Source organism: Eumetopias jubatus, unplaced genomic scaffold, assembly GCF_037043125.1.
Source record: "Eumetopias jubatus isolate StellerSeaLion01/CBP00866 unplaced genomic scaffold, mEumJub1_p1.0 scaffold_7, whole genome shotgun sequence".
NCBI lineage: Eukaryota > Metazoa > Chordata > Mammalia > Carnivora > Otariidae > Eumetopias > Eumetopias jubatus.
The window spans coordinates 52,717,849-52,742,577 of record NW_028274813.1 but is presented as its reverse complement, the minus strand read 5'-3'; the positions used below and the strand labels follow the sequence as shown (position 1 = coordinate 52,742,577).

Genomic DNA, 24,729 nt, shown 5'->3' with positions numbered 1-24,729 from the left:
ATGCAGAACAGTATGATTTTAAGAGACTGGGCTCAAGAATCAGGGTCCTAGGGTGACAACATTGTCTTTAGTATTTACTAGCTATGTGACCTTGGGAAAGTGATCTTAAAGTCTCAGTTTTCTCATGTGTAAAATACAGATAAAACAGTACACATAACTCAATAACTGTTAGAGGGTATTTACTATTATCATTATCATCCTTAGAAAGGCTTGTTTTTTGCTAGCTAACCCATGTGACTTCCTTTCATGGTTACTAAAATAGAAACAAAGCTTACTTACTATCAAGTGAACTAACATAATCAAAGCCTGGCTAATTTGACCAGAAAAGATACGACAAGCCACTTTTAAATTTTGACAGTTTATTAGTTATAGTGAAAAGAAGAGTAAACCAAAGACTAAGGTTCCTTAATCCTTGTCTCACACACCAAAAAGGATAACACCAAAACAAAAGGGGCTAGATGATGGCAACACAAGCCGTGAAGAACCCAAACTAGACTGCAGCTAGGCAGTTTTTTATTCTGCAGCTCTATTCTTTGGGGTAGGGGGGACATGAAAGCCCCACACCTCATCATAATCAGGGAATTGAAAGGAAGCTGTTCCATGATGACAGACTCTTGGGGGTTATAAAGAGTCAAGTCGGAGATGGCTTTCTCTCATTTCAGAAGAATCACAAGGTGTCCAATGCTCAGATAAGCTGTGGTCCCAGGATCCAAGCTTTTGCCTATGTGGCCATATACAAGGTTACGATGAAGGTCATAATGAAGCTGTTTTCCTACACTTATATCCTCTATAGTATTTCTTCTTTATCCTACTTTCTTAGTATCCCCCCAAATAATAAAAATGATCAAAGTTTTAAAAACAACTCAAAGAAAGGGTACTAGTAAAGATGAGTTTGTGAAAGAACACCCATACATACTTCTGTACATCACTGTACAGGATACAAATGACACAATCAATGTTCACTCCCTTTAAGAAATATTGAGAATAGGGAAGGAGTCCAAGATGGCGGAGGAGTAAGAGACCTAAATTTCCTCTGGTCCCAGGAAGTCAGCTAGATAGCTGTCAAATCATTCTGAACACATGTGAACTCAACCAGAGATGGAAGAAAATTATAGCTGTAACTCTGAATAGAAAAGCAACCACTTTCTGCAAGGTAGGAGGTGTGGAGAAGTGAATCCAAGGCTGTATATGGGGAGACAGACCGCGGGGGGGAGGGGGGGGGAGAGAGCCTCCATCAGCCAGCTACCGGCAAGTGATTTAGCAGCAGAGCACAGAAACAGAACTTTTAGAAGTCTGTTCTGGTGAGGGATGTAGCTGAGGCTGCTAAGCCGGGACAAACCCTAGCTGGGACAATGTGGTCTCAGGATCCTCGGGGTCACAGGAAGACTTGGGGTGCCTGAGTGTGGCAGGGCTCCCAGGCATGGGGGGGTGGAAGCTGATTGCAATCAGTGAACCCAGGAGTGGGCTCTCAGCACAGGGTTGCCATAAACTGCAAACTATAGCACAGAGGGGACTGTTCTCTGAGCAGGGGCCCAACAAGCAGCAGAACCGGAGAAACACCCCCTTCCACCCCCGGGGAAGAGTGGCATGGGAGCACGCCACAGGAATCTGCGGGGTTTGGAGACTCGAAAGGGGGTCACGTGCCTGAGACAGAAACGCTCAGTCACAGGCTGGGTGAGCATGGAGTGCTGCGGGAGACCAGGGAGACAAGAGTGACTGACTGCTTTTCCCTGAGGGCTCACTGAGGAGTGGGGCTCTCGGGCCCCATAGATTGGGAGGCCAGAGATTGGGAGGCATCATTTTCATTCCCATCCTTTAAAGCTGTGCTGAAAGCCTTCAGGGAACAAAAGCCACATAGAGCAAACCAGAGCATATTACTTAGCTTGGCCCCATGACCAGGGCGGTGCAATTCCGCTTGGGGCAAAGACACTTGAGAATCAAGGCAACAGGCCCCTCTCCCAGATCAGCAAGAACATCCAGCCAATACCAAGTTTACTGATCAATGAGAACTACAAAACTCCACATAGCACATAGAACTCATGACTTTTTTCCCATGATTCTTTACACTTTCAACTTTAATTTTTTAAATTTTATTTTTTAAAAAATGTTCCTTCCTTTTTTCAACCAATTTCTTATTTTATCAACTCCTTTTTAAATCTTTTTTTAATTTTCACTTTTACAGTTACATTTCATCCTTTCAATGTATTTAATTTTATTTTTTCATATAGAAGTTTTTCTTTCCTTACAATTTTGAGATGTAGTTTCCTCTAAAACTGATCAAAATATACTCAGGAGATAGTGTATGGCTGTTCTGTTCACTTGTCTGTTTAGATCCCTTCCTTTGTTGTTGTTCTTGGTTTTTGCTTTTGCTTTTCTTGTCTTTTATTTTCCATCTTTGTTACATTCTACTCTTTCATTGTATTTAATTTTATTTTTGTACATATATAAGCTTTTCCTTCTTTACAATTTTGGGACCTAGTTTTCTGAAAAACAGACCAAAATACACACAGAATCCAATGTATTGCTCTATTCTGCACACCTGACTGATTATATTCTTTTTTTTCTTTTCTTTCTCCCACACCCCCCCGCCCCCCCACCCTGCCAGGTTTCAGATCTCTTCTGATTTGTTTAGTGTATATTTCTCTGGGGTTGTTATTGCCATTTTACTATTTTGTTCTCTCATTCATCCGTTTTTCCCTGGACAGAATGACAAAATGGAAAAATTCACCTCAAAAAAGAGAGTAAGAGGCAGTACTGACTGCCAGGAACCTAATGAATATGGACATGAGTAAGATGTTAGAACTAGAGTTTAGAATAACGATTATAAAGATACTAGCTGGGCCTGGGATGCCTGGGTGGCTTAGTTGGTTAAGTGTCTGCCTTCCACCCAGGTCATGATCCCAGGGTTCTGGGATCAAGTCCCACATGGGGCTCCTAGAGGAGCCTACTCCTCCCTCTGCCTGCAGCTACCCCTGCTTTTGTGCTGTCTCTCTGACAAATAAATAAATAAAATAAAATAAAAAAAAAGGGCTGGGCTTGAAAAAAGCAGAGAAGACACCAGAGAATCCCTTTCTGGAGAAATAAAAGAACTAAAATCTAACTAAGTCAAAATCAAAAAGACTATTAATGAGATGCAATAAAAAATGGAGGCTCTAACTGCTACGATAAATGAGGCAAAGAGAGAATTAGTGATATAGAAGACGAAATGATGGAGAATAAAGAAGCTGAGAAAAAGATAAACAAGTGGATCACAAGAGGAAAATTCGAGAGACAAGTGATACCATTAAGTGGAACAATATTAAAATAAGAATAGGAAAGAGAGAGAGGGGCAGAAGATATAGTGGAGCAGATTATAGCAGAGAACTTCCCTAATCTGGAGAAGGAAACAGGCATCAAAATCCAGGAGGCACAGAGAACTCACTTCAAAATCAATAAAAATAGGTCAACACCCCAACATATAACAGTGAAACTTACAAATCTCAGAGACAAAGAGAAAATCCTGAAAGCAGCTCGGGACAAGAGGTTGGTAACCTACAAGGGTAGAAACATTAGACTGGCAGCAGACCTGTCCACGAAGCTGTGGCAGGCCAGAAAGGACTGGCATGATATATTCAGAGCACTAAATGAGAAAAATATGCAGCCAAGAATACTTTATCCAGCTAGGATGTCATTCAAAAGAGAAGGAGTGATAAAAAGGTTCCAGGACAAACAGAAATTAAAATAATTTGTGATGACCAAACCAACCTTATAGAAAAGGGGTCCTTTAAGCAAAGAGAAAACCCAAAAGTAACATAAACCAGAAAGGAACAGAGACAATATAAAGTAACAGTCACCTTACAGGCAATACAATGGCACTAAATTCATATCTTTCAATAGTTACTCTGAATGTAAATAGGCTAAATGCCCTAATTAAAGACAAAGGGTATCAGACTGGATAAAAAACTAAGACCCACTGATATGCTATCTGCAAGAGAATCATTTTAGACCCAAAGACACCTCCAGATTTAAAGTGAGGGGTGGAAAATCATTTATCATGCTAATGGACATCAAAAGAAAGCTGGGGTGGCAATCCTTGTATCAGACAAATTAGATTTCAAACCAAAGACTGTAATAAGAGATGAGGAAGGATACTATATCATAATTGAAAGGTCTATCCAACAAGAAGATCTAACAACTGTAAATATTTGTTTACTAACTTGGGAACAGCCAATTATATAAGCCAATTAATAACAAAATCAAAGAAACACATCGACAATAATACAATAATAGTAGGGGACTTTAACACACCCCTGCAATGGATAGGTCATTTAAGGAGAAGATCAAAAAGGAAACAAGGGCTTTGAATGACACACTGGACCAGACAGAACATTCTATCCCCAAGCAAAAGAATACACATTCTTCTCAAGTGCGCATGGAACATTCTCCAGAACAGATCACATCCTGGGTCACAAATTAGGTCTCAACTGGTACTAAAAGATTGGGATCATTTTCTGCATAGTTTTGGACCACAATGCTTTGAAACTAGAACTCAATCACAAGAGGAAAGTCAGAAAGAACTGAAATACATGGAGGCTAAAGAGCATTCTACTAAAGAATGAATGGGTCAACCAGGAAATTAAAGAAGAATTTAAAAAAATCCATGGAAACAAATGAAAATGAAAACACAATTGTTCAAAATCTTTGGGATGCAGCAAAGGCAGTCCTAAGAGGGAAGCGTATAGCAATACAAGCCTTTTTCAAGAAACAAGAAAGGTCTCAAACATACAACCTAACCCTATACCTAAAGGAGCTAGAGAAAGAACAGCAAATAAAGCCTAGACCCAGCAGGAGAAGAGAAATAATAAAGATTAGAGCAAAAGTCAATGAAATAGAAACCAAAAGAACAGTAGAACAGATCAATGAAAGTGGGAGCTGGTTCTCTGAAAGAATTAATAAGACTGATAAAACCCTGGCCAGACTTATCCAAAAGAAAAGAGAAAGGACCCAACTAAATAAAATCATGAATGAAAGAGGAGAGATCACAACCAATACAGAAGAAATACAAACAATTATAAGAACATATTATGAGCAACTATATGCCAACAAATTAGGCAATCTGGAAGAAATGGATGCATTCCTAGAGATGTATAAACTACGAACACTTAACCAGGAAGAAATACAAAACCTGAACAGATCGTAACCAGCAAGGAAATCGAAGCAGTAATCAAAAATTCCCCAACAAATAAGACTCAGGGCCACATGGCTTCCCAGGGGAATTCTACCAAACATTTAAAGAAGAATTAATACCTATTCTTCTGACACTGTTTCAAAAAATCAAAATGGAAGGAAAACTTCTAAACTCTATGAGGCCAGCATTACCTTGATCCCCAAAACCAAAGACCCCACCCAAAAAGGAGCATTACAGACCAATATCCCTGATGGACATGGATGCAAAAATTCTCATCAAAATATTAGCTAGTAGGATCCAACAGTACATTAAGAGGATTATTCACCATGACCAAGTGGGATTTATTCCTCGGCTGCAAGGCTGGTTCAACATCCACAAATCAATCAATGTGATACACTACATAAATAAAAGAAAGTACGAGAACTATATAATACTCTCAATAGACTCAGAAAAAGTCTTGACAAAGTACAGCATCCTTTCTTGATTAAAATTCTTCAGAGTGTAGGGATAGAGGGTACATACCTCAATATCATAAAAGCCATCTATGAAAAACTCACAGCGAATATGCTTCTCAATGGGGAAAAACTGAGAGCTTTTCCCCTAAGGTCAGGAACAAGGCAGGGATGTCCACTATCACCACTGCTATTCAACATAGTACTAGAAGTCCTAGCCTCAGCAATCAGAAAACAGAAATAAAAGGCATCCGAATTGGCAAAGAAGTCAAACTTTTACTCTTTGCAGATGACATGATACTTTATGTGGAAAATCCAAAGGACTCCACCCCAAAATTGCTACAACTCATACAGGCATTCAGCAGAGTGGCAGGATATAAAAATCAATGCACAGAAATCAGCTGCATTTCTCTTTATCAACAATGAGCCAGAAGAAAGAAAAATTAAGGAGTCGATCCCATGTACAATTGCACCCAAAACCATAGATACCTAGGAATAAATCTAACCAAAGAGGCAAAGGATCTGTACTCAGAAAATTATAGGATACTTATGAAAGAAATTGAGGAAGACACAAAGAAATGGAAAAACGTTCCATTCTCAAGGATTGGAAGAACAAATATTGCTAAAATGTCTATGCTACCTAGTGCAATCTACAGATTCAATGCAATCCCTATCAAAATACCATCAACTTTTTTCACAGAACTGGAACAAATAATTCTAAAATTTGTACGGAACCAGAGAAGACGCCAAATAGCCAAAGTAATGTTGAAAAAGAAAACCAAAACAAGACAGTATGGTACTGGCACAACAACAGACACATAGATTAGTGGGACAGAATAGAGAACCCAGAAATGGACGCTCAACTCTATGGTCAACTATTCAACAAAGCAGGAAAGAGTATCTAATGGAAAAAAGTCTCTTCAACAAATGGTGTTAGGAAAATTGGACAGCCACATGCGGAAGGTTGAAACTGGACCATTTCCTTAAACCAATACACAAAAATAGAGTCAAAATGGATGAAAGACCTAAATGTGAGATAGGAATCCATCAAAATCCTATAGAACACAGGGAGCAACCTCTCTCTGACCTCAGCTGCAGGAATTTCTTGCTAGACACATCTCCAAAGGCAAGGGAAACAAACGCAAAAATGAACTATTGGGACTTCATCAAAATAAAAAGCTTTGCACAACAAAGGAAACAGTTGACAAAACCAAAAGGCAACGGACAGAATGGGAGAAGATATTTGCAAATGACATATCAGATAAAGGGCTAGTATCCAAAATCTATAAAGAACTTATCAAACTCAACACCCAAAGAATAACCCAATCAAGAAATGGACAGAAGACATGAACAGACATTTCTGCAAAGAAGACATCCAAATGGCCAACAGACACAAGAAAAAGTGCTCAACAGCACTCAGCATCAGGGAAATACAAATCAAAACCACAGTGAGATACCATCTCACACCAGTCAGAATGGCTAAAATTAACAAGTCAGGAAATGACAGATGTTGGTGAGGATGCGGAGAAAGGGGAACCCTCCCACACTGTTGGTGGGAATGCAAGCTGGTGCAGCCACTGTGGAAAACAGTATGGAGGTTCCTCAAAAAGTTGAAAATAGAGCTACCCTATGACCCAGCAATTGCACTACTGGGTATTTACCCTGAAGATACAAATGTAGTGATCTGAACGGGTACCTGCACCCCAATGTTTATAGCAGCATTGTCCACAATAGCCAAACTATGGAAAGAGCCCAGATGTTCATCGGCAGATGAACGGATAAAGATGCGGTACACACACACACACACACACACACACACACACACACACACACACACACTGGAATATTATGCAGCCATCATAAAATGAAATCTTGCCATTTGCAACAACATGGATGGAACTAGAGGGTATTACGCTAAGTGAAACAAAGCAGAGAAAGAGAATTATCATATGTTCTTATTGATATGTGGAATGTAAGAAACAAGGCAGAGGATCATAGGGGAAGACAGGAAAAAATGAAACAAGACGAAACCAGAGAGGGAGACAAACAGTAAGAGCCTCTTAATCATAGAGAAGCTGAGGGTTGCTGGAGGGGAGGGGAGGTGGAGAGATGGGGTAACTGGGTGTGGACACTGGGGAGGGTATGTATTATAATGAGCACTGGGTATTATATAAGACTGATGAATTACAGACCTGTACCCCTGAAACAAATAATAGATTATATGTTAATTAACTGAATTTAAATAAAATATAAAAAAAGAAATATTGAGAATAAAGTTTAAATAAAGAGATAATACTTTTAATGCTTAACCAAAACAACTCAAACTAAAAACTTTAAAAGGGCAGGGTAAAAATAGGGAACTTAAAATGAATTACACTGGAGGTCCGTCATAACGTCATTCTTAAAATTTTTAATTTGACCCCTTTCCTCTCTGAAGAAGTCTGACTTAAGAGAAATTCACAAAACTTTAACTTTTTTTAGAAGCTTTAAAACAATGGTTCTCAAAATATGATCCTTGTACCACCAGCATCAACATCACCTGGGACCTGCTAGCAACGCAAATTCTTGAGCCCAGAATCAGAAACTACATAGACAGGAAGGGGCAGCAATATAATTTTAAGCCCTCCATGCAATTGATATGCATGCTAACGTTTGAGAACCAGTTAAAATATTGCCAGCACAAGTGTAACTGCTAAAAAATTATCCTACATCATACTGTTAACTCCTTCAAAATTATGAATTAGAACTGTGAGTATATTTGGTTCAGCTATTTACCTCTAAATAGCTAAAAATAACTCAAAGAAGCAATAACTGGTAATTTTTAAAATCTCACTTTTGAAAGTTCACATTGACAATTTCATCTCAGTAACAGCCTTGTGCAGAAGGAAAAGCAAGTATCATGGAAAACAGGAAAGAAAAGTGAGCAAAATTTTAGAACCAGAGAGATTTGAGTTCAAGTCTACATTTGACTACTTAATAGCTATATACTTTGGGCAAATCACTTATCCTTGACTTGAACTTTGTCATTTTTGTAAAATTTGTTGTTGTGGATTAAACAGAATGTTTGGTTTGGAGAAACAGACCAATGGAGAAGAATTAAAATACAGAAACAGATCATTTAGCATATGCAAATTTAGCTTATGATAAAGGCAGTATTTCAAAATCAGTGAGGAAAACAGGGCTTTTAAATAAATATGTTAGAATAACTAAATAGCCTTATAAAGATAGATAAAATTACATCCCTTTCACAAATCTATAGCAGGATAAATTCTTAATGCATCAGAGGTATAAATCTAAAAAAATGAAATCATACAACATATGTTATTAAAATAACAGGATAAATTCCTCTGTAACCAAGATTAGAAATAATTTCTTAACTATGATACAAAACCCAGAAGCATAAGTGAAAAGACAGATCAAGTTGATTACCTTACAAAGCTTTGACTAGCTACGATAATTTGACTAAAGAAATCATAAGCAAAGGAGAAATATGAGATTGAGAAAAATATCTGCAACATATGTAAAATACATGTTAGAGTATGTATAACATTTCTAAAATACTCTAGCCCTATGGGAAATATAGGCTAAAAAAATGAACAGCTAGTTAAAAAATGCAAATGGTTCTTAACTATATGAAAAATCACTCAACTTCACTTATGATCAAATAGATTAAAATGAGTTAATAGTTATTTCTTGGCAATACACTCTGTTGGTACTACTGTGAGAAACAGGCACTCTCACACACTGCTGTGCAAATATTGAATGATATAAGACCTCTGGAGGTAAATCTGGAAAGTCTAGCAAAATAACATCTGCATTTACCCTTCGACCCAACAATCCAACTTCTAAGAATATACTCAAGATACGCAATGGCAAAAAATATATAATGACAACTGCAAAAAGCTAATAATTGCAAGTCTATTTGTAAAAGCAAAATAATAACTCATTATGCTTATTTTCATGCTTGAGAGACTAAGATGTAACTGACCAAGAATTTTAAAACAACTCTAATGTCCAGCAACAAAAGAAAGGAAAAAACTATGAAAAAAACTATGACATATCCATAAAATGGGAGTAGTATGCAGCTGTGGGAAAAGAATGAGTAATCTCTGTACATACAGCTCTAGAGGGATCTCCCTGATCCAAGCAAGGAAGAGAAATATGTGTACAGTATGTCACCATGTATCCAAGGGGAAGTTACAAGTATACGGGTTCACTTATATTAAAAAACAAAGGAAATATTAAATATTTTTTAAAAGGGTATCTACAGAAGGAAGGAGGGCACAGAGTGGAGGGGACAGATAGAAGCGAGATATCACAAATATATCCCATTTTATAGATTTGCCTGAGGAATCAGGAAAGTATTTTACATAATTATAAAACAAAATTAAATCTTAAAAACAGAATCCACAAGAAACTTGGAAATAAAAGCAAAGGAATCCAATGTTTATCTAATTAGTGGCCTAACCATACCATTCCAAGTAACTTTAAAACAGTAATTTGATAGTCTGTTACTAGTGGGATATGCCCTAAAACAAAACAAAAAAACCCTTATGCTATTTTCAGTAATCACATTATTGGTAAAAGTGTTATTTGTATTCTGAAACTGTTATGTGTGCATTGCATAATTACTTGGCATTTCTAATATCATCATCCCTAGGGTCACTGTGATCTGTAATTCTCAGTAGGAGAGAAAAGAGATAAAGATGTAAGACTAAGATATTAAATATAAACCTTGTACCCTGATTTTGAATAAAAAGTATAAGAGGGAATAAATCTATATACAGAAACATTAATTATATGTACTAGTATATACTTTATGTATATAACATAGAAAATACATATGAGATATACAAATGTATAAAAATATATACATTATTTTAAGGAAAAAGTTAATTACATTTCCTAGCTCTGTTTACTGAAAAGGGCTAGGAACTACGACCAACCCAGTAGCAAGGAGAACTTCTACCATCCAGATGTGGTCCCTAAATATCATTCCCCCTCAAGGGACCAGAACTCCTTGTACAAATGGCTGATTCAAGGCTTGGGCACAAAATATCAAGATAAATTTGGAATTTTTACATACTAGATAGTAAGAAAGCTATGAGTGACAACTAAGATCATAAAAAACAGGAGCCAAGCTGAATAGGCTATCACTAGTTAAAGATGGGACAAAGTGAGTATCAGTAACTCCAACTGATTAAGACATATCAGACATGCTTAAATCCATGAGTCCAGGGACACCTGGGTGGCTCAGCTAAGTGTCTGCCTTTGGCTCAGGGCATGATCCCAGGGTCCTAGGATGGAGTCCTGCATCAGGCTCCTTGCAAAGCAGGGAGCCTGCTTTTCCCTCTGCCTGCCTGCTGCTCCCCCTGCTTGTGCTTGTGCTCTCTTTCTCCAACAAATAAATAAAGAAACTCTTAAAAACAAATAAATAAATAAATCCATGAGTCCATAATGATAATACAATTATGGCAATTTAAAGAAAGTCCTAATTCATCACAACTGGAGGATGCTAATAAACCAATTTATTATTTGAAACTAGTAAATAAAGGGAAAGAATCGATCTTTTATCCCGTCCTTCTGATACTAACTGTACCCCTGGGGTACCAAATACATAAGGAGAAGTTTCTTTTCATAAAAGTACTCCAGTTAATAAAGAAGGGATGATAAAGTGTCACCATTTCACAAACTTAATGAATAAACGTAGGTATCGATCAAAAGTATTGATTATGAAGGGCTACTAATATCACAAAAAGAGAGACAACTAGACATCAGGACCTTTTGATAGAAGACCATAACATCAACTATGGATATTCTTGAACTCCCCAGCCCCTCCAAACACCAAAATCAAACATGCAGTCAACAATCTAGATCCAACTATTAATTTACAAAAATACAGAGAACAGAAGAAGCATGTTAAACTGTAACAGAAGGATGCAATCAGCAAAAATATCCTGACTGTGAGAAACATTATGGAATAACCTAGATGCTTCCACAAATAAACCGAAAGAAATTAAAAGAAAGAGAATGAACATACAGATCAAAATAAACTTGAAAGACATATCAAACAAATATAACTTGTGACTGTGTGTGTGTGTGCATGTGTGCAGACATATGCACACACACCCAGACACATACATTTAGGAGACAACTGGAAATTTGTAAACTAACTAGATTATTCATTATATTAACTAATCACCATTGCTGAAAAAATGATCCTGTAGTTATGTTTTTAGGAGTTTTTATCTTTTATATACTAAAATATTTGTAGGTAAAATAATATGATATCAGGGGTTTGCTTATAATATGGGATGAGGGGCACTTGGGTGGCTTAGTCAGTTAAGTGTCCGACTCTTGATTTCGGCTCAGGACATGATCTCAGGGTTGTGAGATTAAGCCCCGCATTGGGCTCCACTCTCAGTGAGGAGTCTACTTGAGATCCTCTCTCTCTCCCTTTCCCTGTACCCCTCCAACATGCATGAGCACGTTTTCTCTCTCTCTCTCTAAATAAATAAATAAATAAAATATTTTAAAAAATAATATGAGATGAGTAAGTGGAGATGTAGATGATGTCATGAGTTGCTAACTGTTGAAGCTGGGTGACAGGTATATGAGGGTTTATGATATTGTTTTTGCATGTTTTTGAAATTTTGCACAGAAAAAAAAAGAATGTATATATAGGGCACTAAACTTGGCATAAGAATTAGAGATGAAGAATCTTAAGTTCAGAGAGTTTAAATGAATTAACAAAGATCATACAAGTAGTAAGAGATGTTACTGGGAATATAATGTTTTCTTAATCTTAGAACAATGTTCTCTATACATTAATTAAAAAAATTTCAAACAGTGCAGACCTGTAAAAAATATTTACTGAACCAATTTATAATTGTTGCCACTCCTGAGAAAATTATTCTATAAAGAGTTACTTGGAAGACCTGTGAATGACAAAATAGGCCAGTTACTGTTCTAGGCTTTGTACACGTATTAACTCTTTTCATCTTCAGAATAACACCATGAGATAGGTACCGTTGTTGTTATTATTATTATTTTATAAAGTAATCTGAGGCACAGAGAAATTAGGCCCAGGCAAGATTTAAACCTCGGAATGCTGTCTCCAGAGTTCTTTATGTTATAAAGCCTCACTTATAAATTCATAATTTCTTAACCTTATTAAGGTTTTAACTCTAACAAGAATCTAAAAAATTGCAGGACAGAAACTTAAAAATAGGTCACATACAAGTACACACACATATATAAAATATATACACATATTATGTAGATCAGATACAAAAGTATGTCAGGGCTTTAAAATGAAATACAGAGGGATCTATGGAACAACATTCCCTTCTGTTACTTATATAATGGCAGCATTCTTGTTACATAAATATGCACAGTATAAAGACAATATTAGATAAAATCAAACTTTCCATAGTCTACAGCAGCTTCATAATTTTAGGTGCTGAAACAAAGCTAATAAAGGTCAGGCTCTAAGTTTAGTAACTACTTAATTGACACCAAAGCTACAAAACAGTGGTGCTGAAATCAGTTGGGAGGCAATTATCTGCTACAATGAGAGCAAATAAATGGTGATGAGAAATAAGAATTGTTAAAAAAAAATCCAAACACACTTATACTTTGTTGTAAAAACTGTGATTTATAAAACTTAAGAGTATTTTATCAGATCAGTTCTTTTCTTAAATTTCTTTCCCACAGTTCAACTCTCCTCACAGAAGAATTCAATTAACGATGGCATACTATTTTATCAGTGGGCCTAAGAACAAGTTGGCATATTTTCCTGTTTTCTGAGATTGACTTTCCTTATATCTGGAGAAACAAAAGTAAAATTAGAAGCCCGCTATAATATGAATCATTATATCATGTAGTCAGAAATAATACAAAAGAAAAGTTCTCAAAGCCTTTTTTACATCCAGCAAAAGCTCTAAGTTACATAATTAATCCGTCCACTGAAAAACTGGTTGCAGTGAAAGTGAAATCCTGTTAACTTACACAGATTAGTACCAGAAATGCAACAAAAATTGGATCTTTGTTTAAAATTATAGTTTTGACTCAGAAATGCACAGTGGCTTTGAAACATAAACCTAAATAAATGAAAATGTATCTCTGATATACATCAAGAAAACCTGTTTAATTTCACATATATAAAAACAGACTCACAATTTCTTAACCTTATTGATATTTTGGCTCAAGTAAGAGACTAAAAAATTTCAGAACAGAAACCCAAAAAGGAAGATTAAAATATAAATAATTAAATAATATATAATAATTAAATAAATATATAATAAAATAGATGAATGATTAATAGTGGAAAAATCAAATTTTATCCTATAGTTTCAAAGCTCTTCCTCACCAAAACTGTTCCAAAGCTCCAACCAAGTAGCTACACTGACTAATTTGTTTTACTTTCTCTGTCCAATTACTTTCCATGGAAACATCCATAACATATGCCACAGCACAAACATAGATGTAACTTCAAAAAATTGTTGTGAAAATTCAATAAGTCAATATTCATTAAGTATTTACCACCCTGTATGACACATGGGTGTCATATGGCAAATAATCAATAAATGGTAGTCTTATCAAGAACTGTTAATAGCACCTTTCCTTTGCACAGCATTTCTTCATAGTAACTTCTTAAACTATACAAAAGTCTTAATAGTTTACAGAATTCACACTGATTTCCAATATTCCTGGATGTCTGTAAAATTTGACTTAAAACACGGAAAAGGGTGCCTGGGTGTCTCAGTTGGTTAAGCGACTGCCTTCGGCTCAGGTCATGATCCTGGAATCCCTGGATAGAGTCCCACATCGGGCTCCCTGCTCAGCAGGGAGTCTGCTTCTCCCTCTGACCCTCCCCCCTCTCATGAGCTCTCTCTCTCTCTCAAATAAATAAAATCTTAAACACACACACACACACACACACACACACACACACACACACACACACACACACACACACACAGAAAAAACTATGGTGGTTCATCCAGCCAATTAATATCTTACCTCTGACTGTGGAAATAAACGATGTTGTCAGGGCAATTGTGTTTATAAGTCCAGCTCAAACAATTAATGTATCACAAATATTCTTATAATCAATTAATTTAACTAAACTTTTTAAAAAGTATTGGTATTTTAATTTGTTTTACCTGAATCTGGTATTTTCAATGTATTCTTAATCACAGCTTTTCAACTTTCAAAGGTGTACTATTTTTTTTTTTAAGATTTTATTTATTTATTTAATTGACAGAGAGAGAGGCACAGCAAGAGAGGAAACACAGGCAAGGGGAGTGGGAGAGGGAGAAGCAGGCTTCCCGCCAAGCAGGGAGCCTGATGCAGGGCTTGATCTCAGGACCCTGGGATCATGACCCAAGCGGAAGGCAGTCGCTTAACCAACTGAGCCATCCAGGCACTCCTCAAAGGTGTACTATTAAACACATAGTGTATTCCACTATTCTGGAATTTGATTTAAAAATTTTTATCCTATCTCTACTTAAGGCTAAATATAAAAGGGTTTTCTAGTCAATACACAATTCCTATAATTTCCTGGATTACTGGAATTCAAGAATAAGTTTTTTTAAATTTGCTTTGTAAAAGAAATAAATAGAATATACATTAAACGAATGAGATATGTCTGCCACAAAATAACCTTAAAAGATAATTAGTAGGATACATGATGTCGATGAGGTCCCATTTCCTAAATAACCACCATGGGGGATAATGCATCTAACAAGTCTTTATCAAAGAAATTAAATGTAGGGCGCCTGGGTGGCTCAGATGGTTAAGTGTCTGCCTTCGGCTCAGGTCATGATCCCAGGGTCCTGGGATCGAGTCCCGCATCGGGCTCCCTGCTCCTAGGGAGCCTGCTTCTCCCTCTGCCTCTCTCCCTCTCTCTCTGTCTGTCTCTCATGAATGAATAAATAAAATCTTAAAAAAAAAAAAAAAAAAGAAATTAAATGTAACAGATACAAAATAAATTGCAATCTTTATTAACATAGTGATCTACGGAGCCCTGAGAAAAGGGGTCAAAATGAAGACTCATTTTGCTTTGTTCTAAGAGAAAGGTTGGCTTAAGTATCCACAACCCCTGAAAAGTATTCTCTATGGAGAAAAGGAGTAATTCTTAAGCTTCTACCATAACTTTGATGATGATATATCATTCAAGACTTTCCAAGTTCCTTTTCTTTGATTTCATGATTACCACACAACCTCCACTTCCCAAGTTCTTCAATACAGCAAAGAGTGCACTGGATTTTTCAACCTGAAAATTCTAATCACTGGAAAGGGTTATCTTCTATTCCAACATAAACTGGCATTCTAAATATGTACATTCTAATGCATACTTCATTCTCTTAATTTTGTTTAGTTTGAGTTGGGTTCCTGAAGCCTGAGTATATATGAGTAAAAATATAAATATGAGTTTCTTACACTGGAAATATGAGAACCAGACAGACATTCCTTTTTACTAATGACTGCTACAATAACCTCTTGGTTTTCACCCCCCGCCCTTAACACTATCCCTACATTTTTTTTAAATGAAAAAAAAAAGGGGGGAGTGGTCTACTGAAATAAAGTTAAACCAAATTAGGCAGATTCATTTAAACACCAAAATGACTAGTTAAAATCAAAAGAACCTAGAACTGAAACCAAAACATAAGGATGTTTACATAAGCCTCATTTACATTTACTCTACTTCCGAAAGACAAAAAAGAAACCTATGATACTCAAATTGTGCTTTAAGACAACGAACAGAAATTATGTTTGAACTTGCATTATCCAGCACCGTTATTTATAAAGTGGTTTGGTATATGTAACTCAATTATCCTTAGACTTCACTTGCATTTAAACTGCATGAATTGGAGACTTTAAATAATAACTCTGCCTTTTCTCAGTGGGTCATTTTAAAGTAGTTGTGTTATTCCTTCAAAAAATACCTCTTCTACACTTCAAAGAATTCAGCCTCCCACCAGGCACTCCAGCTCTTCAATTGTGTCCGCTTAAGTTTCATTTACAAAAAGGAGAGGACGCTCACCAATTCACACTTCGCCTAAAACAAAGAGACGTCCATTATTAGCCCTAAATATACAAGGCAGAATTCTCTTAGGTCCATGATGCCAAGAACTTCAACCGCGAGTGAAACTGTCTTTGCAATCTCGGTTTCCAGGAGACTGAAAGGCTGCAGAGACGCGCAAGGATCCTGTAGGGAGGTTGGGGAGGCAAAGGGTGAGGGAGGAGGGAAGGAGTAAGTCTCAGAGAGGAACTGCATTAGGAGACTTTGAGAACGTATAAGGGAGAGGTGGTGAGATACAGGGAAAAATAGATTAAGTACGTTTTCAAAGAGAATTTAAAGTGATGAAAGTAAGGAAAGATGCAAGAAAATGATTAACCTTCCACGACCGGAGGGTAAGCGAAGTAGGAAAAGGGAAGGGGGGGGAGGCGGAGAATGTAAGGGCCCCAAAGACCAGAATTTGAAAAAAAGTACGCGAGCTATGAGCTTGGCCTTGGTCCGAATCTCCAGTCAGGGTACGCGGACCGCAGGAGGAAAGGATCGCACTTACTCAGGGCTGTAGAAAGCAACGCATTTACAACGGTAACAAACCCTGCACAAGAAGATGTCGCCTCTCTCCCTGCTAGCTCCCGTTCATTTCTTTACCTCTTACTGCAGCACCAGCGTCACTCCGGCAAAACTCTGCCAAAGCCTGCGCCGCAGGAGAACAGCAAAAGGAAAATACCTGAGTCCCAGGAATCACGCCGGCAACAACAGGAGGAGGAGTCGTGGACCACTGGAGTCGGGGCAGGATACTCACTCGTCTCCAGTCAAACCCCAATCCTTTCGGGTGGGGCGGAGATCTTCCGCTCGGAGTGGAAACGTCATTTCCGCCTAGTGCCTTCACCCTTCTTTGCCTTCTCTGCTCTAGATACGTTCTCTACTTTCGTAATGTTCTCACTTCCTTTTCAAGGAGCCTGCAGCCTATTCGTAACTTGACGTGGACTACATGACCCAGCATTCATCACGACAGGTTGATTTCCGGGTCAAGAGGTCCGCTCTGGGTAGATCACCATGGAAGCCATCGGTTTGGTCACGTGGTGCCCTGGTTACGCCCGGTGGCTGCTGTGGGGTCTGGGGCTCTGGCAGGGGCCATTTTGCCGAAGGCAGCCTGCCGGGGGCGACTTGGCAGCTAACTGAAGCTGTTCCTTTTCTTCCTCTGCAGCTTGGGGCTTGGAGAGGAACTGGAAGGCTGGGCTCCATCGAGCCCTTCAGAGACGATGGTTTCCTTCAGCCTCTGCCACCTGACGACCCTCCATGGCGGCTGTGCCCTCTGCGCTGCGCCTGCTGCCGCAACTTCCAGCCCTCTGTGCCTATCGGCTCCAGAGCTGCAATCGTCCTTCCGCCCCAGAGACTGATGATAATCGAGGTGGGGGCACCATGAGAGGCGAGAAAAACTATTGCCGTGGAGCTGCCGGAGACCACAGTACCTGCCCGCCGACACCTTCGCCTCTGGCCTCGACCCTCATGATGCCCGCGGAGGCAATCACAAGTAGTTGGTCTGGGTCTGGAGGTGGTTTGTCAGGAGGAGATGAAGAGGAGACTCGGCTTCTTCAGCTCCTCCGGACCGCGCCAGATCCTTCCGAGGCCTTCCAGGCTTTGCAGGCTGCTTTGCCGCGGCGGGGCGGTCGACTCGGCTTCCCCCGACGGAAGGAAGCCTTGTATCGGGCCCTGGGCCGAGTGCTTGTGGAAGGAGGTAGTGATGAGAAGCGACTCTGCTTGCATCTCCTCTCGGACGTTCTCCGGGGTCAGGGGGAGGCAGGCCAGCTGGAAGAGGCCTTTAGCTTAGCACTTCTGCCTCAACTAGTTGTCTCCTTACGAGAAGAGAATCCAGCCCTACGGAAAGATGCACTACAGATCCTACATATATGTCTGAAACGTAGTTCTGGACAGGTGCTGAGAACACTTATACAACAAGGGCTGGAAAGTACAGATGCCCGGCTTCGAGCTGCCACAGCACTGCTGTTCCCTATCTTGCTTACTCCTGAGGATTTGTTGTTCAGCCTAGATCTCACCGAGGTAATAATATCCCTAGCCAGAAAGCTTGGCGATCAGGAGGTAGAAGAAGAATCTGAGACTGCTTTCTCTGCACTTCAGCAAATTGGAGAACGACTTGGCCAAGAGAGATTTCAGTCCTATATCTCTCGCTTGCCATCTGCCCTGAGGAGACACTACAATCGCCGCCTGGAGTCCCAATTTGGAAGTCCGGTTCCTTATTATTTGGAACTGGAAGCCTCTGGATTTCCTGAAGATCCCCTCCCCTGTGCAGTGACTCTTTCTAACAGCAATCTTAAATTTGGGATTATTCCTCAAGAGCTGCATTCAAGATTGTTAGATCAGGAAGACTATAAGAACCGGACTCAGGCCGTTGAGGAATTAAAACAGGTGATGGGAGGATTTAATCCTAGTTCTACCCCTCATTCCAGTCTTGTCGGTTTCATTAGCTTGCTCTATAATCTGTTAGATGATTCTAACTTCAGAGTGGTTCATGGCACACTTCAGGTCCTGCATTTACTGGTTATTCGCCTTGGAGAGCAGGTACAACAGTTCTTGGGACCAGTTATAGCATCTTCTGTCAAAGTGCTGGCAGACAACAAATTGGTAATCAAACAAGAATACATGAAAATTTTCCTCAAGCTAATGAAGGAAGTAGGTCCTCAACGGGTGCTTTGTTTACTTCTGGAACATCTCAAACATAAGCATTCCAGAGTGAGAGAGGAGGTAGTGAACATTTGCATCTGCTCCCTCCTGACCTATCCCAGCGAGGATTTTGACTTACCCAAACTGTCTTTTAATCTTGCCCCAGCTCTTGTAGATAGCAAACGCAGGGTACGCCAAGCAGCTCTTGAAGCCTTTGCTGTGTTGGCATCGTCCATGGGCTCAGGTAAAACCAGCATCCTTTTCAAAGCTGTGGATACTGTTGAACTGCAAGGTAATGGAGATGGAGTGATGAGTGCTGTGCAGGCCAGATTGGCTAGAAAAACCCTCCCAAGGTTAACAGAACAGGGATTTGTGGAATATGCAATACTTATGCCATCATCTGCCCAGGGCAGGTCAAGCCATCTGGCACATGGAGCAGATACAGACTGGCTCTTGGCTGGTAACAGAACTCAGAGTGCACACTGTCACTGTGGAGACCACACAAGGGACAGCATGCAAATTTATGGATCTTACAGTCCAACTATCTGTACCCGAAGGGTATTAAGTGCAGGAAAAGGAAAAAATAAATTACCATGGGAAAATGAGCAGCCTGGAGAAAACCAGACCTCCAATTCCAAGGACATAGAACAGGTATGCATCTTTTCTAATTGCCTTGAATTGAAACTAGAAAGAATTTAAAATGAAAATGGCCTGTAATGACTTAAGGGTGAGGCTGCTTTAGGATTGTTATGCTTTGTTTTTAATTTGATTTGAATGGTGATGTGGATATCTATTATAATGGTACAGATCATGTAGGAACATTTAATAGGCTTACTGCTTGATGGATTTCATTGAATTTGAGGTACAATATGATAGTAACAATAACTGGATTTCAGTTTTGGCCTGTCAATTTGGCATATCAGTTATCTCATCCATACAACAAACTCTGAATATTTAGTACATGTCAGATAAAGAGCTAAGTTCTAGTAAGGAAGATGAGGCTGGTTCTATGTTTAGGGAGAAGGTCAGACCTGTAAATGGACATTATCAAATTTGTTAAGGGTTGAATTAGAAATATAGTCTGTGGGAATATGAAAAAAGAAAAAATAATTTCACTAGATAAGTTTAAAAAGCCTTCTAAGAAGTGTGACATCTGAACTGATTTCCCCCCAAAGTTTTTATTTTGAAAATTGCAAATCTATAGATGACTGAAAAGAATTAGACAATGAATATCCATCTACTACTACTATATTTACCAGATGTCAGATGTCATCTTGCCATATATGCTTCATATTTACTGAACCATTTGAAGGCAAGTGCAGATATCTTGATATTTCCTTCCTAAATATTTCCACATTTATCTTCTAAGAATTGCTTTTCCTTTATCACATTATTAACACATCTCAGAAAATCAGTAATTATTCAGTAATATCTAATATATAGTCTGTATTTAAATTTCTCCAATTGTCCCTTAAAAAATGTTTTATAGAATTTGTTTTACTTTCATCATCCAGGTTCCAATCAAGGTTCATGTAGTTAATATGTCTCTTATCTAGAACAATATGTCTCCTTGTTTGTTTCTTTGTTTTTTCTTCATGATTTTGACTTATTTGAAGAGTTTGGGGTAGTTTTGTAGAATTTTCTACATTTCTTAATTTATCTGATTGTTTCTTTTTGATTACATTCAAGATAAACAGTTTTAGGAAAAATCTTACATAGGACATGTTGTGAACTTCATATGACGTCACATTAGGAGACGTAATATCAGGTTGTCCCGCTACTGGTGAGCTAAATTTTACCACTTGGTTAAGGTAGCGATAACCAGATCACTCTACTGTAAGGTTTATCTTCCTCTTTATAATTAGCACATGATCTGCAGGCTGATACTTTGAGACCCTATGAATAATCCAACAACCTTTCAACCACTGTCGTTAGCACCCAATAATGATCCTTACCTATTCCATTTATTACATCAAGGGCTGCAAAGAAAGGGTATCTATTATTTTTATTCTTACATTCTATATTTGTTATGGCATTCTTTTTTGTTCTGTATTAAATACATCAATATTCCTTTTGATGCTAAAATTGGCTCAAAGTTGACCAGTGGCCGATTCTTAATGTCCTTTGAGGTGATTCTTTAGTTTTTGAACACTTCCTTACATACAGGATCCCAGGCTTTCCTTGTAACTTTTTTGTGCCAGATCTGAAATCAGCCGTTTTTTCAAGAGCACTAAAACTGCTTTTTTAGTTAAGAGTAGAATTTAAAAACCAAAGTCTAGGTATAAATGTACTCATTGCTATTGTTTACCATTGTGGATTGGTCCTTTCAGTGGATGGAACCAGGGGGTACCTTTTTTTTTTTAATCATATTGATACTTCCAATTCAAATCCAGCACTACATATATCTCCCTTCTCCCACAGTAAAACCCTGGTTCCCAGTGTCTGTCATATTCATATGCTGTATCCTATAATACACAAAAAAATAATTACTACACCAATAGCATAGCAACTAACTACCTACTAAAGGTCAAGATTTCTTTGCAGTTTTCTGCTTAGAATCATCCCACAGAGTTTTATTTTCAAACTCCTAAAATAATTGTTTTCTGGGTGATTATGATTTAAATGGTGTGATAAAAGATCAATAGGAGTTTTGCTAGGTGTGGATGGATCCTTGTGAATTTCAGATGGAGGGACTATCTTTATTCACTAGGAGGGGCACCTGGGTGGCTCAGTTGGTTAAGCGTCTGCCTTTGGCTCAGGTCATGATCCTAGTGTCCTGGGACTGAGCCCCACATCAGGCTCCCTGCTAAGCGAGGAGGGGCTCTGTTTTTCCCTCTCCTTCTGCCCTGCCCCCTCCACTCATGCTCTCTTCTCTCTCTCTCAAATAAATAAATAAAATCCTAAAAAAAAATAGAGACTGCCTTATGAAAGGACTTAGCAAATTAATAAGAAATGGGGAGTTTCTGCACAGCTGAAACTGGTGGAAGGTAGCAGAAGATGATACTAGATACATAATTTAGTTATATGGTTATTCTTGTGTATTGTAAACATTACCTGGCAGTGAATGGTTTTCTGTAAGCGTTGATCTTAACACTGCTTGTTCTGTGTCAAATATAAAATGTTAGTGTATGATGATTCTGGTGCTAGCCAAAGTACCAAGAATCTGAAAATAAGTGCATTTTTTAAATTCCAGTATAGACGTGTGTTGCTTTTAAAAGATGGAACTTAATCCCAGAAATTAAGTTCTACTTTCTTGCTCATAAATGGTTTGTAGAAGAACTACACTGAAATTTATCTTGAGGACAGGGATTAAATATTTAAATGTTTGTAAGTATGCTGTTTTTGAAGTATATATATTTTTATTTTATTTTTTGAAAGATTTTATTATTTGAGAGAGAGAGAGAGAGTGAGCATGAGGAGGGGGAGGGGCAGAGAGAGAGGGAGAAGCAGACTCCCCGTTGAACAGGGAGCCCAGGACCCCAGGATCACAACCTAAACCAAAGGCAGATGCTTAACCAACTGAGCCACCCAGGCTCCCCGAAGTATATATATATTTTTTAATAAACATTTTTTAGAGCAGTTTTAGGTTCGAAGCAAAATTAGAGAGTACAGAGATTTTCCTTATCTCTTCTGCCCCCACACATGCACAGCCTCCTGGACTGGCACCACAGTGGTACATTTATTGCTGTTGATGTACATTGACATATTATTATCACCCAAAGTCCATAATCCATTCCCAGTATTGACCATTGTAGTATCATACAGAATAGTTTCACTGCCCTGAAAATCTGTGCTCTGCCTCTTCATCCTTCCTTCTCTCCCTCTCAGCAACCACTGACCCACTGTCTCTATAGTTTTGCTTTTTCCAGAATGTCATGGCCCCTGGTCTGATTTGTGTTGGTTGGCTCTTGACCAAGTTCTGCTTTAACATTTCCAGTCTACTGTTAATCTGTTATTTCTGTCTTGTCCACATATAGCATTGGTTGGTAACATTAAACAGCAAAGCTTCCAGAAAAACTCATGAATGTTTTACATTACATACTCCTGGAGCTCATTTGAAGATAGACTAGTTTGTTTAGAAAGATGATTTTTGTAGTGTTGTGTTAGGAAATAAATTTATAAGAGGGAAGCAGAGGCTACATTGGAGACCGAAGAATTTAGCTTGTAATTTTGACAGTAATTTGAGACTGTAGTTGGGTTGTGGTTTTTTGTTTGTTTTTTGTGTTTTTTTTTCCATTTTTTTTAAGCCATGTTTTAGGAAAATTCATCACAACAGCAGCAATGTATAGGTTGTGTTTTGTTTTGTTTCTTTTGTTTCTTTTTTTTTGGAGAAGCCAGAGACGGGAGACTTAGAAGATTAATTAGATTTACACTTATTGGACTACTTGGTGTGAGGTGTTGAGATCTATGAGGATTAGCTGGGTTTCAGGATTAGACTAGAAAGAAAATAATGGATGTGAGAGACATTTCAAAATACTTAGTACCAAGCGTTGGACGAGAGGGAGAGAAAGAGGGATAACAGATTTAAATGAGGTGACCAGTGCATAATAGATCCGTGAATACACATAGGAAGGCCTCAAACAAGGAAATTAATTTAGAGGAAAATGAATTTCAGGTAGAAGAAGATAGAATATGCCAGTTGAGTTTGAAGAATACTATTCAAGACACAAGAAAGAACTAGAGATGTAAATCTTGGAAGTCATGTGCTGAGAAGTAATTGCTGAGACTGAGAATAGATAGGCTCTCCAGTAAAGGGCGTCTAATAAATAGAGCAAGAACAGCTTGCTAACAAGGTCTTGGCATACAGTCCCATTTAGGGAATGGCAATAGGAGATAGAACCAAACAAGGCAAAGAGACAGGTGCCTAGTGGTGTTGGAAGAACACCAAGAAAAAACAAAGTGTTAGAAGTGAAGCAGAAAGTTTCAGGAAGTACATCTATCTGTACCATTAAATGCAGGAGAGGTTAAGGAGAAGGAAGACTGAAACATGACTTGTTCTTATATAGTCAGGGTGCTACTTGTAAAATAATTTTTGAAGGTACTTTTCTCCTAATTTTATCTTTCTGAATTTCCTCTTAATAATTTTTCTGATTATAAAAAAGTTAAAATTATTCATTATAGAAAATTTGGAAAATATAAAAAAGAACAAAGAAGAAATTTAGATTTTTCAGTAATCTCACTACTGAGAGAGGTATGCTCTGAGTGTTTTGTTGCCTGATTCTTTTTTCAATACATGGAGGTCCCTCCTTTCATTTATTCACTTACTTTACCATGAACATTTTTTTCTTTAACATCAAATAATCTGAGAAGGATCTTTAATGCCTATTTAATATTGTATCATAATATCATGGTCTATTTAACTGCTCTCTTACTTTTGAATATTTAGACTTTTTAATTCTGTTTTT

The 24,729-nt window shown here is 38.1% G+C and overlaps 2 protein-coding genes across 5 annotated transcripts in view; one reads left to right on the top strand and one right to left on the bottom strand.

Annotated features, from left to right (window-relative positions):
• The window catches only part of KLHL28 (kelch like family member 28), a 42,178-nt gene extending 24,686 nt beyond the window's left edge, over positions 1-17,492 (bottom strand). Inside the window, exon 1 of one of the 3 annotated variants that reach the window (XM_028098689.2) lies at positions 17,370-17,492. The gene's annotated coding sequence lies outside the window, so the exon portion shown is untranslated. Of the gene's footprint in view, positions 1-16,571; positions 16,692-17,290 lie in introns of those variants that run through there. The other 2 variants (XM_088024629.1, XM_028098696.2) reach the window with 2 other exon arrangements.
• Positions 17,493-17,734: 242 nt separating this feature from the next.
• The window catches only part of TOGARAM1 (TOG array regulator of axonemal microtubules 1), a 78,009-nt gene continuing 71,014 nt past the window's right edge, over positions 17,735-24,729 (top strand). For both annotated transcript variants that reach the window (XM_088024628.1, XM_028100938.2), the window contains exon 1: positions 17,735-19,975. In XM_088024628.1, the coding sequence (XP_087880754.1) occupies positions 17,942-19,975 (2,034 nt within the window). In that variant the 5' untranslated portion in view covers positions 17,735-17,941. The remainder of the gene's footprint in view (positions 19,976-24,729) is intronic.